General features: G+C 39.0%; 1 protein-coding gene across 2 annotated transcripts in view; it reads right to left on the reverse strand.

The window, feature by feature from the left end:
- Positions 1-3,840: 3,840 nt before the first annotated feature.
- Positions 3,841-17,254, reverse strand: part of LOC124146374 (glutamate receptor ionotropic, NMDA 2B-like) — a 103,796-nt gene continuing 90,382 nt past the window's right edge. For both annotated transcript variants that reach the window (XM_046516639.2, XM_046516640.2), the window contains exons 12-17: positions 16,298-16,518; positions 13,691-13,851; positions 11,388-11,569; positions 10,218-10,480; positions 8,372-8,535; positions 3,841-6,966 (exon numbers count right to left, since the gene is read on the reverse strand). In XM_046516639.2, the coding sequence (XP_046372595.2) occupies positions 6,708-6,966; positions 8,372-8,535; positions 10,218-10,480; positions 11,388-11,569; positions 13,691-13,851; positions 16,298-16,518 (1,250 nt within the window). In that variant the 3' untranslated portion in view covers positions 3,841-6,707. The remainder of the gene's footprint in view (positions 6,967-8,371; positions 8,536-10,217; positions 10,481-11,387; positions 11,570-13,690; positions 13,852-16,297; positions 16,519-17,254) is intronic.

A 17,254-nucleotide genomic window follows, 5' to 3' on the forward strand; every position in this document is an offset into this window, starting at 1 on the left:
ACGTGTGTCAGGTTCTTGCAAACTGCATGTTGATTTCATATTTTGGTCTCTCATCCAGTAACATAGATAACACTGTCTCCCAATACCATGTAATGAATCTGTATCTCTATACTTATGTCTGACGCGTCTTTTCCAAACAATTCATAAGTTTCATTTATCGGGTATATTATTTTCGGAACAGCTTATATCACTAATCGATGGTCACAGACGAGCCAGGAGGATGAACCAACGGTTCTGAAGGATGAAGGTACTCCACAAAGCAAGAAACAATGCTGCGGGCAGCTCTGGTTGAGGGTCACCTGTCAAATGTGTCTGCATGCTGAATGCCATCACGATTAAAGACAATTCACCTGTATAATACACTAGACGGACGTATTAAGGAGGACATATATTCCCTGTCTCGATAACCATTTCAGCCTGACAAGACCATCCATAAACCACATTTATTAATTGACATCTCATAACACTGGTTTATCTGCACGAAGTATCTAATCCTCAATCGTAAACGGCATTCCACGAATTTTCCATCTTTCGGCGATACGCCACTGGATAATAGTTTTTTCCAGAAATTTGGCACGTCAAATAGTAAAGTTGCCTTATATATTATTTACTTCAGCTTATCATATAATGGATATTGTCACTGCAGTAAATCAGCCATATAAACATGGTATCACGATCCGATAGGTATGCAAACGAGGTTGCCGACTGGAATTACTTTTAATAAGCCTCAAACACAGATATGATACCTACTTACTGGGAAGCCCATTGTCTTACGTTAAAAAAACGTTTCTCGGTGTGTCAGTTCTTAATGTGTACAGTTCACTTGGCACTTTGTACTAGATAGAGCTGTCACTGAGGTGTGGTATTCATACGAATTTCTAAAATATGGCTTCAGAAACATTTGCTAAATGCAGGGTCTGTTGCATGATTTCAACTAAATAAAAAACACGTGTTTACGAATCACTATCAAATTGTGATGACCCCTGGTGTTCGAGAAGAAATGATCGTATCCTGCCCCACCGTTAGCATCTGTCACAAAAGGCATAAGGTGATTATGTATCGTCAAGTCATATTTGATGTTTAATTATTTTGATTCATTGTATTCATTGATTATTGTTTCACAATTTACCTACGATAGACGACAAGATAACATTAAGAATATAAGTCAGAAGTGCATCTTTATCTTATCCCAGGCGACGCACCGTCTAGATGTGTGTATTGATTATTGTATACTTCATCTCGGCAGTGTCACATGAGGATGTGCCTCTTTTTGCTATGTTGCAGGAACTGCCAACGAAAAAGGTTAGTGTCGTATTTTAGATCGCTGTTTATGGGTCGCGGGTAAAACACTATTTTTGAACTGCCAATGGTATAAATAACCAAATCTGAAACGCCCATGAGAAACAAATGGCATGCTCTTGCTGTTTTCGAAACTCCAATACTTCCGTGCAATGCTGACTGAACATGAAACCTGACATTTGTGCTCTCAACAAGACCTTGACAGGAGACCCGCTTCCGTGGTCCAGCAGAGAGAAGAAGGTCAGTGATTCGATCCCCTCCTGCGTCATACCAAAGATGTTAAAAGGTGGCACTTGTTATCCAGCTTGTCGTCATTGAGGGGATAAAATAAGAACTGGGGTTATATGTAAATAAAGAAATATACATTTATGCACGTCGCTATATAGTGCATAGTCTTTTCGGCGTCGCTAAACCCCATTCATCGCAGCTCAACTTGACTTGATGAATGGGCGAAACTTAAAGATTCCAGAGATGCAGATCTTGAGGATGGCCGAGTCAGGGTGTAACTGGTCTAAATATATTTGAAAGAATATATCATGTTGTATTTAAGTTCTTCATCTGTTCATTATTCCTTTGACACGCGGCGGGCACGGGTGGCCCAGTCGTCTAAGGCGCCGCGATTCGCTGGGGACGCCAGAAACCTATCATTATGGGTTCGAATCCCGGTTGGCCCCAATTATGTTTCTAGGTTTGTCAGCACCATACCCGTGCTCGTTGGTTTCACCGAAGTGGTAACCGTATGATACCTGCATCACTACGGGCTTTCCTCCCACATTAAGCTGACACGCCGTGATATAACTGGAATACTGTTACAAAGCCAACTCACTCACTCACACTCCTTTGAAACGCTACTAAATACCTGAGATAAATAGCATTTCATAAATCATCGTTTCTGTAAAAAGGGGGTAGAACAATGATAACCCCCATTAATCGCAGTAATATACATTTGATGAATAGCTGCAGTTAATGGAATCATACAATTCCATTAAGCATGAGCCCTCTTCACAGTTAGTCATGGGTTCGAATCCCGGATGACCTCCGATGATTCTGCTCCTAAGTCTCTCATCACTATGTCACGCCAGTGGGAATCACCACCGAGGTAAATTCAGCTGCTAGCACGCCGTGAAATAAATTAAATCATGTCGACAATTAACCAATTATTCTCTCATTACAATATATGGTGATGTTCTATATCTTACTTTATTGTATAAGGACCAGCTTTAGATGAGAACCGCACAAATTAATTAACATTGGTGGATTTGCTATCTGTGGATTTAACAGCTGGATCTCGCTGTTAAACAGCCAAAGTTACTATTGGCCTATTATTAAATCAAATAATGTACGGCAGGACATTTTATTTAGGTGTCAACGTCTTTGGCCACACATATTACCTCTGTCACCGGATAAACGATCACTTACATTCGGGGCACTAATGGCCCAGTCATCATAGGTACTTCAAATCGATGTGCAGAGCACTCCTTGGGCCCGCCAGAAACTTATGACCGTGTGTTCGAATCTCACACTCTGTCATGCTCAGCACCACACGGGTGCCCGGAAAACGTCTGTGACATGCAACACTTTGTTCAAAGTTGTTATAAAGAGGTAGAGAACTCATTGCGAACACTCTCCCTCCCTTTGAAAATAGACCCGTGAAGATTCCCGGGTAGAATAGGTCTTCAGCAACCCATGCTTGCCGTAAAAGGTGCATGTCATCGATCCCAATTACGTGGATCGATGCTCATGATGTCAATCACTGGATTGTCTGGTCCAGACTCGATTATTTACAGACCGCCATCATATAGCTGGAATATTGCTGAGTGCGGCGTTAAACAACAAACCAATCAGCCAACCAACCCTATCAAAATGGTTAAATGAATCACAACGTTTTAAGTGATAAATATTGGCTTGTGCTTTCGAATTGCAGCGTAAACCATAGATGACAAGAGCAAAGTCCGTAAAATGGTTTACACACATACCCATGATGTAACACTAGTCATTATAACCACCACACTGCCGGAAATGAACATGTTACCATGTGTCAGGTATTTGGTTCGGTGTAGCAGGATACGTTCAACTTTTCGCGAACACCTGGTATCATCACTTTTTGACAGTGATTCAAACACACATGATCATGATAGAGTCCGAATCGTACAATGGACTGTGCTTTTAGCAGATATTTCGATGATTATGGAAATGCTATTGATCGCTTTTACTATTTTACACAGGATCATAGTATGCACATTTGGTTGAAGTACAGGTTAATCTTCATGTCGTTTAATATCGGTGCAGTTTTATATGGTGGAACTTTGGAGGGAGGGATTATTTTAACATGTGATTAATTGGAAATGATCCCCAAACCCACCTTCCCATCCCCAGTGGCATGGGATATAAGTTCAGGTAGACCGGAATGGGTAATCAGTACATTATGTTTAAATTAGTAGTCTTCGTATACGAGACAAGGCTGCCTTTGTGAAAATACCTGCACAATATCGTGTCGTGACGTAAAGCTACCTCACCTTCAACACATACAATGTACAAATCAATTCGTCCATATTTATTTCCTTGCAAATCTCAGAAATATATACTAATGCCGGTATATTGAAATAGTTACATGTGATTAACATGCTACAGTAAATGAATGAAAACTTTGATAATCCAACACAGTCATTGAAATCCATAATGTATACCTCTCCTCAATAGCTTTAACTCACGAAACAATACCACAGGTCTCCAGTTAGTGAAAGGGAGACAATCACATATATATATATGTTCCACTGAGTACTCTCCCATACAAAAGTCACATATATTAATCACAAAAAGGACGGCAAACAACCTTCAATACATTTTATTTCACGGAATGGCTTCTGTATAAAAAAGAACATATTTGTCAGGCCGATGCATGGCATGTCAGCGCTATAAGAGAACATCTCATTGTGGACTATGAAAGAAAGAAACCACAGGAAAGAAACAGACACATAAATGTCTGATTAATAAAGTCTGATCGTCATGCATTGTTTAATCATTTTCTCTGTAATCTTATGCCATCCCAAGATAACGTCAAGAAGTACGAAATGTTCACCTTCCTTTAGCCAAGAAAAAGTGAAATCCTATTGACCTGGATGTGTTTAATTATATAACATAAAAGGAGATAACATAACACATTTGCATTATATATATGTCTGTGTAATTTAAATGTAAATGATGTTACCTGACTTGTTCTGTTTGTCTAATGACCTGCGATATCAGCACTGTTTATAGTTCCCTGGTACAATAGTACTACACACTTTTCCCCGAAGAAACAGGACACCAACGCAGACAAAAAAAGTTTGCCATTTAACGTCACAGGTCATCTGCTCATTCGCATTCAGTGTGGTATCGTTTCGTTGCTCGTGTCTGTGTTTCCCCTAATTGTCAGGTACGTTAAACCAGGTCAACAAACGCCAGGTAGCCTAATTATAACAGGTTATACAAAATGTAAATTACATGCATAGACATTTGTCCTTGAAGATGTATCCTGTCATAACATGATACACAAGATTACAAATTAATGTTTTGAAATATCTACCACATCTACATGGAAAATGCTGTAATGAGGCAATTGTTCGGCTAAACCTTTAATTTCTTATGGATTTTATGTTCAAACATTAAAAATAAATTTAGAACATTCATTAATCAGAATAATGGGAAAGGTAATAGAATATAACAGAATAGAATAAGTTAGAAATCGGCAATTTTACGTTCTCGGTCGCGATATAACCTATCAAAAAGTATTCATCCTACTTTTACCAAGTGATGAAAACTATACATTGTATATAGATATACTTGTAAAGAAGTCGTATACATGTAAACATACAGCGTGTGGGAGGGCAAGCTATAGAATGTGTTTTTTAGCCCACCAAAATCCTACAAAATGCTAAGTGTAGGATAGTAAAATAGGTGTAACCATAACCCTAAAGAAGATTTTAAATTGGGTCAAAATGGAACAGGTTACCAAATGTCAAGAAGACAGAATAACCGGTTACAATCTGGAAACAAAGTAAAGAACGTATCCTATAGTTGTACCGAAACCATCTCCCTTATGTAGACTGTGTCCCTTCCGACAGTTAACACCAAGTTTACGTGTTAAGATGAACGAAGCATGAACACACTTGTATACCTGGCAGATAAAATGATCCGTTCCTTTACAATCATTGCCAAAGGTACTATCTCATACAAGAAGGGACGTACTTTTGAATGCATCCATACGCAGGAAAACGGAAAATGGTTTTATTTACAAACTGTGGGAACCAACCACTACCAACGTCTCTCGAAGAAAATACATAACAGTGTGACAAAACGTTACTACCCTGAAGCCAATGCTCTATGTACAGTTAGGAAGCTCTGATAAGCATTATTGTATTGGCATCTATTGACATATACACTATAAGAAGCCCGATCATTCTACCGATTTTACAACATTGCTAAATGGAACTGAATCTTTCTTAAGGTATGAATGTTTGTATGATTTCGTGACAGATGGTATGTGCAAGTGTTTTAATGATGCCTCATAATCATTCCAGTAACAATCTCAAAACATTCTTCTGAATTCAATATTAAGGCAATGACATATATCATCCAACGCTAAATCTACGTTTGGGTAAACATTACAGAATCACCTCTAACGGTTCCGTTGATGTCGGAACATCAGAGCTATTGCTGTTGTTCTCCTTGTTTGTGTGAGCAATGTGCACTGACATTTGACGTCAATCTCCGCTTTGCCTCTCTAGGGAATGCGACGGGGAAACAACTTTTGAAACGGATAGTTGGTTAGTCAACAAAGCGTCGTTTAAATATAAACAATCGAAAACAGCGTTCGTGCACGAATCTATTCTTATGTTCCCATTGCATGGCAAGAATAAACAGGTTATCTATTAAAGGGGACAAGGAAATTTGGAGCAGAGTGTTCGTTGTTGACATGGCTTCATCAAGGCTGTCCCAAAAGTAATTGTATTGTCCCTGTAAACGTGTCAGTGTTAAATACTGAAAACAGTAGCGATGGAACTCAAGTCCTAAATAAACCCCAGATGCCATTGTCTTATGTTCAAATATCAGAGGGTGTCAGTGTCGACATGTTACTGTCACACAGACATACTCTCCCATAATGGTTTATATGTGTGCACCATGAGCCACGTAGTGATGGAAGGTATACAAATGTATTGATTGGAAGACACGGTGTTTTTTAATCATTTCACGTCAGCATATTGTCATTTGAGCTTTCTCACATCGATGTATGTTCTTTAATATTTAAAGGTCCCGCGTGGCTGCAACTGTGATCAATACTGATGAATGCTCGTTGAAGCTTCGTTGAAGTGACAAGATAGGCAGCCACAAATATTAGCTACCGTACCAAAATGTCAACGAAATAGAATTCATATGACGCTCTCTCGCTCGCATTCATCCTGAAGAAGCTTCATCAGTTCGTCCCTGACCTTCTCAACCTGTGAGACATCACTTCCTTTCTTGTCCGCATCATCTTGACGACGTCTTGGCTGTTCACATGCACCTTCCACATGTCTCTCTTCAGCATTCTCTCTCAGTGGAGTTGTCGTCTTAGCTGGACTTAAGTTTGGATGACCTTCTGACTCGAATCTCCACACACATCTATCTTCTTTCTGTTGTTTTATATGTCTATGAATTCAAAAAGAACACAAATGCAAAGATGAGTTATAAGTTTGTATGCATACAATATATTTGGAGGGGATATATACGTCTTAAAAAACGTCTTAAAACCATACGGATTATAAACGGACTGTTTGAAGTACACACACGGGTTTACCAAAGTAACGTTTCATGTAGACAATGTAGTATCAAGCATCAGCTGTCTCCTGGGAATGGCTCATTAACGTATTACAAAGTAATATTCAAACCACGAATCGGATGGCTTTGTGAAATGAAATTATGCAGTCTAGACGAGCTATACATACTTCTGTATGTATGAAAGTTTCTCCACAGGGATCCATGCCAAGAGCTAATTATACTGTAAGTTTGTGTTCGTGTATAATATTCCAGTGAGAATTGAGTCGATTATTTCTGGAAGTAAACACCAGAAATCCATTAAATATTGAGATATGTTCGGAGGTTATAATCTATAAGAAACATACAAGAACATATATATAATTTATAGATATGGATATCGGTGGGTATCGGTGAGTATCGGTGGGTTTGCTTAAGTGTTCGTCATGTAAAAAACCTGGGCTCTGAACCCGAAATGATCCATACGTTGATATGCCTCGTTGTAATAGTGTTTGAAAAAGTGAGTGAGTATACTCTTACGCCGCTTTTTTCCAGCCATATCGTGGCGGAAGAGGTGATGTGGAATAGGGTTTAACGTCACGTCACGTTCAAGATCATTGCACTGTCTCTCTCTCTCTCTCTCTCTCTCTCTGTGTGTGTGTGTGTGTGTGTGTGCGTGCGTGTGTGTGTGTGTGTGTGTGTGTGTGTGTGTGTGTGTGTGTGTGTGTGTGTGTGTGTGTGTGCTTATACTAGTCCGGACTAAAGCCGTTTTTACAGTGCTTGTCCGCTGAGATACCAATCCGCAGTCTAACATGAACACCCCACTTTGGCACAGTATACTGACAGCGAGCCAACCAGCCCCTTAATGCCGAGCGCCAGGCAGGTAACAACCTGTACCCTCTTTTAACGACTTTAGGTACGACGGGGTCTGGAATCGAACCCCCGACCTACCGCTATCCGGGCCGACGCTCTCCTCATGCCCGTGGAGGCGGTCTCACGGCGGAAGAAGAAGTTTCACATATTACCCATGTTGCGTAATAAACGTGTTCAATAATAATTAGCATGTCAATGATTCAAATTAGAGGACAAGAAACTGCATTTACTGACATTTTTAAAAGATAATCACGTTTCATACATGGGAAACAAACATCAAACCTTTTCTGCTATTGATTTCCACCTACAATACTCTGACAATATCAATACAGTACGTTCAAAAGGTGCAACTTATTGCAGATCTGCTTCTGAGCTACCATAGGCAAAATAAGTTAAGGCAGTAACTCAGGTTTCTATGGCAACTTACGTAATTAGTGTTTGTAGTTTGTCCACCTTTCCCAATGCTGCATCTAGTTCATGTTGAACCTCCCAAAACTGGGCCTGGCAAGTCCTGTCCGTGCAGCGATGCCGTTTGTGGACATCTATTGCCTTGGTCACATACTGTTTGAATGTGAGAGATCGACCCATGCTCTGTGGCAAGATAATAATTTCCAAGTTTACATTGACCGATACTGATAATAGCTAGCTTTGAATTTGAACGAAACCTTGATCGTTGGAGACATGCTCAACGCAGCCTCATTACAAAGCTTTTTACTTTTCCTAAACTTTCAAGAATTGATCATTATCGCGGCGCCATTATCAACATTGCACTGACGGGTTTAAATAGTTGTGAACCAACTAAGGTGTATATTCGTTTATCAATGACATTGTTCATGCAGTTTTACGTCATTTTCAATGATAATTGACCATAAATAACACAGACTAGATGTTTTACAGAACGATAACAGATTAACACAACATTTGTCAATACAAGCAAAACAATGTGATCAGTTTTCAAAACCATTCGTCAAGAAATATAACACAAGAATGATGCAGTTTTCACGACAAACCACTTGTCAAGAAAGGCCACACAAGCATGATTCCTCATGGTGTCAACACCTTACACCTTGAAATATTTTTCTTTAAAAAGTAGTCTGTACCTTCAAAGAATCGTGAAAATAACAAGATATTTAAGAACACAAAAATGGATCGGCTGAGTTTGAAATATTGAAATGAAGAAACAATAGAAAGCCTTTGTGGTTCATCTTTATCTCAGTACATACAACTACACCTCAAGTTCAGCTTCAAAGCAACCCAAAACGTCAACTGATCAGACACGCATATCTGTTTTAACAGATTCCATATGTCGAAAAGGGCTAAAAAACGTGATGAAAATGATACAAATGGATCAGGGAAAATCAGTTATGACAACATCTCTATCGGTAGACCCTCCAATAACACATTTTCATTCAAACAGTACGTGATGGCTTGTTGCCCAACGCAAAATGAGCAGTAATAGAGTGATGTACTTCTGAAAACCTTTGGACTGTGAGGACATATGACGGGATTCAGTAGTAGTAGTAGTAGTAGTACAAATAACTTGCTAACAGAGGTTCAGATAAGTTGTGTTACAAGTACCAATTACTATCCGTATTTACCCAATGTAGCCTTTTCAGCTTCCGTACGTATCTTTAAAGACCCTTATTAAATTATTGATTGCAGGTATTACCTATAAACCGCGGTGAACAACGCACAAACCACTTCATGGACGTCTCGCTAATTGTAACTTAGATGTGTATATCGCTGTTCTGAACGTATAACACATGTGGCACACAAATGTATGTGCAAAATAGAAGTCACACAAGTCTGAGTAGCAAAGGTTGTTGGGTTAGTTTGTTGTTGAGATTACAGCGCTCCAGCTGCTTGTATGTTATGACTACTTGTGCAAGATAGGACACGGCGGTCACATTCAACTGACAAGCACACAACATCACATGCGATTCACTAGACTGACAAGGGCACATTCAACGGACACACGAACAATATGATATGAAACTCACTATACTGAGATGGGCACATTTAACTGGCACACAAACCTAATACTGTGAAATTCACTTGACTGACAAGGGCACATTTAACACGCAGGAAAACAATATGATATGAGATTCACCAGACTGACAAAAATACATTCAACTGGCACACAAACAATATGATATGAAACTCACCATACTGGCAAGGGCACATTCAACGACAAACACACGGTATGATATGCAACTCACTATAATGACAAGGGCATATTCAACGGCAAGCAAACATTATGATATGAAACTCACCAAACTGACAAGGGCACAACAGCCACGTTTGTCCCATTGCTTGAGTCTATTCCGACCAAAGCGAAAGTATAGATGTTCCAAGACCACCAAGATGACGCCCAAGGCAATACCACCAGCCAAGAATATAAACGCGCTGGTGAAGTTTCTGATGCCCAGATAAGAACTCTTGGCCCCCTGACCAAAGCCGTTAGAATTAGGATCCTTCTTCTTATTGTTATGACATGCTCCAGACAACCAGAACTTCTGAAGTCGCTCCATCTCTCCTACAAGAAGATATTTCAAAGACGATTTTAAACCAGAAGCTTCATAGTGTATACTATTTTACAATTGTAGTTTAACTGTCCCAATGGTATTGCCTGCCTGCGTTTTCTTTTTAGGTCTCAACATGTGATATTTACAAATGGTGAAAAGAATCAGGCACAATTTATCACCAAATCACATTTTCAAACAATATAGTAACAACAAGAGATAAGAATAAAAGACCGAGGGATACATATAAATGAAACAGTTATTTACATTAAGGACTCAATAAGATCTTTAGTCCTTGACATATATATATATATATATATATATATATATATATATATATATATATATACACACACACACACACACACACACACACACACACACACACACACACACACAGATTTGGATACACTTTCCTTATGTCATTTTGCAACTCTGAGTTTCACGCACCCATGGTATTGCGTACGATCATCAGGCATAATGAAACATGGTTTTTGGTTTGACCCTTTCTTTTTTGCTCGGCTTGGGGGTTTACCATGGCGACAGGTGGAAATGAGCTCGCTTCTTTTGTTTAGCTTGTTAGATGTTAGCATGAGGATCTCGAGCTTCTCTTCCATGCATAGATTGCATATCTGTTATATCTGTTATTCTTAACAGTGCACTATGATGTGTATTTATCAAACCCTATTCAAATACAGGATTATTTCTGTGATACTTCATAATGACAATATGCATATATATAACATTGATCTGTTTTCATGTTAAAATATACCAGTACAAAACTTAAGCATAACCATGCTAGTTCCATCAAGAAGCAATGAATAAATATTCTCTGAATGCAGAATGATTAAGTCATGGAAAATTACTTCGTATACCACGTACAACTTCACCATACCCTGCGCTATGAATACGAATACATACCTTTCTGTGTCAGTCGAAGTATGACACCATTAACCTTGTCGATCCATGGGGACCCCCTGGGAAAAGCAACTCCGTACCCTGTCATGGCTCCCCACTTCCCCACGGTGATGAGGCTACACTTTTTGTCCTGTCCAGCCAGGTACTCCAACACAGTCGCATCATAGATGAAGGCATGGAGCTGTCTGTGTAGCAAACGTTGTTGGGTTAGCTAGACGTTTACACCGTTCCTGTTCCTGTCATGTCATGATAGCTTGTGGAAGTTTGGGCGTCGGGCAACCGTTTGCAAATATTATGGAACCTAACCAGTGATCAATACAATTTTAAATAAGCCATGTCAAAGCTGAGATATAATTTTACCAATCGAATATTTACCAAAAATCCATTCGATAACATGATCATGTTTAGATGATATGTAAAGTCGTGATGGACAATGTTCATACCAAATTGGTCCTCGTAAGAGGAGACTTAATGGATTGGTCAGGCGCTCTCTCTCTCTCTCTCTCTCTCTCTTTTCTCTCTTCTCTCTCTCTCTCTCTCTCTCTCTCTCTCTCTCTCACACACACACACTTTCTGATATTACCCCACATATGCTCCTGAAGAGTAACGTACGTAGTGTCTGAAATTGGATGAAGGTTTCTTGTTTTGAAACACTGGCTGCCACATTTCGTCATGCTAAGTTGCGCCCCTTACATGTACATGTAGGTGCCAGGATCAGTTGGTCAAAGATCGTCTCTCTTGTTTCTCAGATTATGACCTGTGGCATGTCATCACCCTTAACGTTCTAAACATATATATGGCCACTTAACGGTTAGCTCCTGAACTATTGCATAAAGTGGCGCTAATTTCTGTTTTCCTCTACTATCCACAATCAACAACAATTGTGTCCCGATCAAAGACAAGCTGTACCTATGACATATTCTGCAGTGGTATACTTGGTAACAGATGAACGGACAATACTAACATTGTGATTGAAACAAACCTTTTCCATTATTCTTCACACAAATTTTGCCATAATGGCAAAATAACTCATTGTACAGCTACAGAGGGGATTGAACTGGAGTTTCAGTTCGTGCAGCAATGTATGTTATGTCAGGCGAAAATACACAAAGTACATTAATGGTTCACAAGAAGGTAATATGCATTGATAGATGGCGAGAACTTCGGTTACTGCAAATAGATGGACAGAGCAATTATAGCTGGCCATTAGGTTGCAATCACTTTCCGTGTAGCAACAAAAGATTTAATGTCAGCGCCCAACATACCACGATGGTAATGTGTTGCCTCACAGTTTCCCGTGTTCGGAGCGAATCTCCAGCAGTCAGCCGTGGTATCGTAAATGCAGCAGATAAAGTGTTGTTCAAACAATTCGAGCAGATTTGTCCAAGCCTACCACCACTCTGATCAGTAATGACCAATCACGAACAAGTTTTGTCAACTGCCGCGGCTAACCCGACCTAAAGAATGCCATTGTGCATACTGAAAATTCATTTGGACATCGGGATGCATTGTATGGACGCAGTTTATGCATTAGGTGGTAAAGTATAATTTTAAAATGCTCTAAAGCAAAAATCGATTATAAATAAAAGTGTTCCCAAAAGTGATAATTAACAACATCCCATGGTGAATATAAACTTGAAGGTTAATGTAAATGTCGAAAGTGTAAACTTTGAAGGCGAAGTGCTATATATGCAATTCGACGAAATACCTAGGATCTATCTTCGTATCTGTCATATTGTGACCGTTTGGAAAAACACAACTAAAAAATCTCTTTTCGGAGGCTTTAAGGTGTTATTTTTTAATTCGTATGAAGATGAAACATTTATTTTTTTTAAATTGTAGATTTGTTTTAAATTGACAGAGTTACATTTTATATTATAACTTCATTAAGTTTGTTGTGGGTACTTTACACGATAACGTTGACATGTGGGAATGCAACATTGCAATACATCAGTTTTAATGGACATACAATGTAAGGTGTTACTTTCTTTTACTCCTGTGAGCATTGAAACGGCAACAATATATTTGAACTGTCTTGCAGGCGGTGTCTTGTGTATAAAATAGACTAATGCATTGTAAAACCGTATAATCTGTATCATCACGAAATGCAGTTGTCCGATTTCCATGAAATAATAAGATAACAGAAAAAAGCTGTTCGACGTTTAAAAAATAACTTTCCCATTATAATTAGGGTAATATGATCACAATTATTCGTCCCTTTGCGGATACAGAAACCAATGAAATCGTGTGACTGTACCAGCAATACTAAGTTGGGTGTGAGAGGGTTGTGCAAGGAGATGACTCACTGTCGCGTGACTGCCTTGATGCCCTCTGCCACGGATGGCCTGTTGTAGCGCCTCATGTACTTGTACATTTCGGGGTCGTTGCTCTTGATGTTCGTCTCTGTGCTGCCATTAGGAATGGTACCGAATTTGAATGGTGGCTTCATGGCCTTCGGGTTTTGGAGCTGGAATAATATCAAGTTCCTTTAACATGACTTTTTTCGTTGATCAACATGGGCATCTTTTCCCACTGTACAAAGCACTTTGCCTACAGTGCTATCAAAATAACGTCAAAACCACGGTGGTTCATATTAGGAAAGGGAGGTCACTCTGATAGCAATCTTGAGCTATCTCCATTGTTTTCGTATTTGCACGTTGGGGTTGGTCGGTCTGATCCCAAAGGTAAACAGTATTCTTAATTAAATGTTTGATTATAGTGTATTTTCATCTTTCCATCTGTAACTTGAAAACAAATTCTGTTCACTGAAATTATTAGGTTGCAGGCCTCCAGAATACCACCCTACCACGTACAAAGCAGAATATATAATATGATACAAATGATAAACAATTTCACAAAACTGTCCGAAGACTACAACTAGTGTAAGGATATGTTGAAGCACGAGAGTTGCAATAGTCTAAGCGACGCAGGTGGACTCATGCCATATTTTCTTGTTTGTTCTACAAGCACCATTATTTGTATGCGTTCACATAATAGGTACCTACATGTTGCTGGCAAACTGCAATGCAAATAAAGTGCATTGTAAGCATTAACAGATGGTGCCTCCAACAACTATACCCATAAAAGTAATTAATGCCTTCAATGAGACGCACGTAACCATAAACATTGTTTGTAATTACAGGACATTTAAAGCCAGTTGGCGTCAGCGTTTTGTAGTCTATACTTGGATCTCCAGGAGTCTTGGGAATAGCAACTGAATTCATTGGCAGCGAATTCTTCTTCGAGACTATTCAATTAAGTTTAACATAGAAAACGCAAATCCCTGGGTAGTTTAGACTTTTTTAAAGCATTATTCATAAACTCTGTTTGATGTCTAAAGTCTTTTAGTTGTACTAAGACCATTGGCCCATATACATTACATACATTTCAAATAGTGTGGCACATGACAAAAAGTAGTGGCAGCTTCAAGTTTACAAATGTACAGGAGTTTCATACTTACGTCTTCTTTCACAGATGTAATTCAGATATTTACATAGTGAGGATAAGTAGAATTATATTCAGCCTCTATACTTGTTTCACATATAGGATACTGCCGTAAACTTACATCAATATCAGCCCATCTACATTCATTTACCTCGATTCTTAGTAGCCCAGCTCAAAGCCTTTCGGTATTCTATTTCACAATTATATGAGAACGTTTCTGTTCTGGTTCCAGGGGACTTTTAAACTCTTTATGCCGGAAGAACCTAGAACTAGCATTGATAGTACTATTCAATCATTGATAGAACATATTTGTCAAAACATTTTTGAAACTATTACTGAACTCAATAACTGGCTCACTTTCGAAACACGGGCTCTCTTAAGTATTTCACGATATAGATGTATTAAAGTGTGTTTCAAGAGTAAAACACAAGTTATGGACTATAATAATAACTTTAGTTATTTACCCATTTCCTTGTCAATTGTTCACCAATTACAATTGCTTCTACATAATCTGTACACAAACACGCGCCGGGGTGATTAATATTATCGACTACGAGATAATGTCATTTTGTATGGGACCCGTACTATCCCCTTTTACCACTGAATCTCACAATGAACAGATGATGTCTCGCTATATTGATGTATCAATTGAACTCCGAGCTCCTGTCCTGCTCTTGGGTGATGCTTTGCGTGTCCTATCATAGCACATGACAATCTAACACACAGCAAGTGATTAAAATTTATACTGCTTTTCCTCCCAGTTTCTGTCTAGACTGGCTTTGTATAGCTGAGCCGCAACACGCAACCTCTCCATATACACGATTTACACAAACTCCTGATGACAATATAATGGTACCGAAGACTGTATTGAATCACCACCATACACGCGTTACTGGTAAAATATCATTCCTGAAATGTTTATTATTCATGTTGAGAATGCTTTAACGAGCTCTGTTTAATTAAATAACTTTTCAAAGTCAATAATGGGAAATATCGTTTTGTAGCGTATAACTATTTAAGACTTCTAGACTGCAGATGTCAGTTGATATATTGTTGCTAAAATCGGCCACAAAGCTACAGTTATGTCTAAAGTGACTTGAAGTTTTCATAAAAGGTTTACGTATACCAACTGTCTACATTTATAATTTAGCTGATCAGCACGTTAGACGAAATCACATCGCTTTGTGCATATAGGGTATACTTGATCCATTTGTGATCAACAGGACAGCTGTGTCATTTCAGAGCTTTAACCTTAACTGCTGAGCCGGTTTCTCTATAAATTAAGTTGATTTTTTCATGTTGTTCCACAAAAGATGAACACATTTCAATGTGTCCTCGTGGATTTCACCAAAGTGGTAAATGTCTGGCAATTGCATCAGTTCGGGCTTTCCTCCCACATTAAGGTGACAAGCCATAATATAACTGGAATACTGTACAAAGCATGAAGACGCAGGTTCACATATACGCACCCTCCAATCCTGGATACCAGACAAATCGTAGTACTCCTTCTTGGTGATCATGAAGGCTGCGAGGTTGGCAGTGTAGCTGGCCAAGAACACAAGAGCAAAGAGAGCCCACATGTTCCCGAGGAAGCGACTGGAGATACCCCGTGGCGTGTCGGTTGTAACGGCTGCACTGAACAACATTGCCCATATCAGCCACAAGGAACGGAACAGGGAGAACTTGTGGTCTGAAATGTCAAGAGCCTAGTAATCTTTGGGTCGCCAGTCTGTTATGCAATCAGTATCAAGTCTGCTGAAGGAGAACGTATTCCAACGGAAGGGACGAGGTACGATAGGGGCATTTTTGCACATTGGAAATGTCAAATTTTAAAGTTGCGGAAAAATAAATTGCAGGAATATTGAAATCAACATTATCAAACGTGTACATGTGATTGACACTCACAAGATGTGGACTTCTAACATGATCAAAATTAAACACATGATACAAGTATGATCAAACCTGTGACCCAACATGAATTGGTTATCGTATATTTGTCCTGTTCTCATCAACTTGGACCAACTCAGCTTGGATAAATAACTTGCTCATGTTCAAATATTACAAAACGTTTCCTATACAACTTTAAAATCAGCCCTAAAACCTCTATGCAGTTTGTGTTGCATAAGTTACACAAATTGTTGCAATTGTTGAAATAAATATACTTTAGTTCTTCCCCAATTCCTAAATCATACAGATCATGTGGACCACAACGGACCCTTATTTTACCCCATTCTTTGTCGCATACAATGAGCTATGGTTCATACGGATCATATTTAAATCGACTGAATTCGACTATTTTGTCGACTGAAGAAGTGAACTGTCAAGCCCCCAAAAGAAGTTTAAGGCAAATGATAAAGCAGTAACCATGAAAGAATGAGGGTTTTAAGAGGCATACTTTGGCATTTTGCGAAGATGCAAATGTATGC

The sequence above is a fragment of the Haliotis rufescens genome, unplaced genomic scaffold, assembly GCF_023055435.1.
Source record: "Haliotis rufescens isolate VD_foot unplaced genomic scaffold, xgHalRufe1.0.p SCAF_11, whole genome shotgun sequence".
Taxonomy (NCBI): domain Eukaryota; kingdom Metazoa; phylum Mollusca; class Gastropoda; order Lepetellida; family Haliotidae; genus Haliotis; species Haliotis rufescens.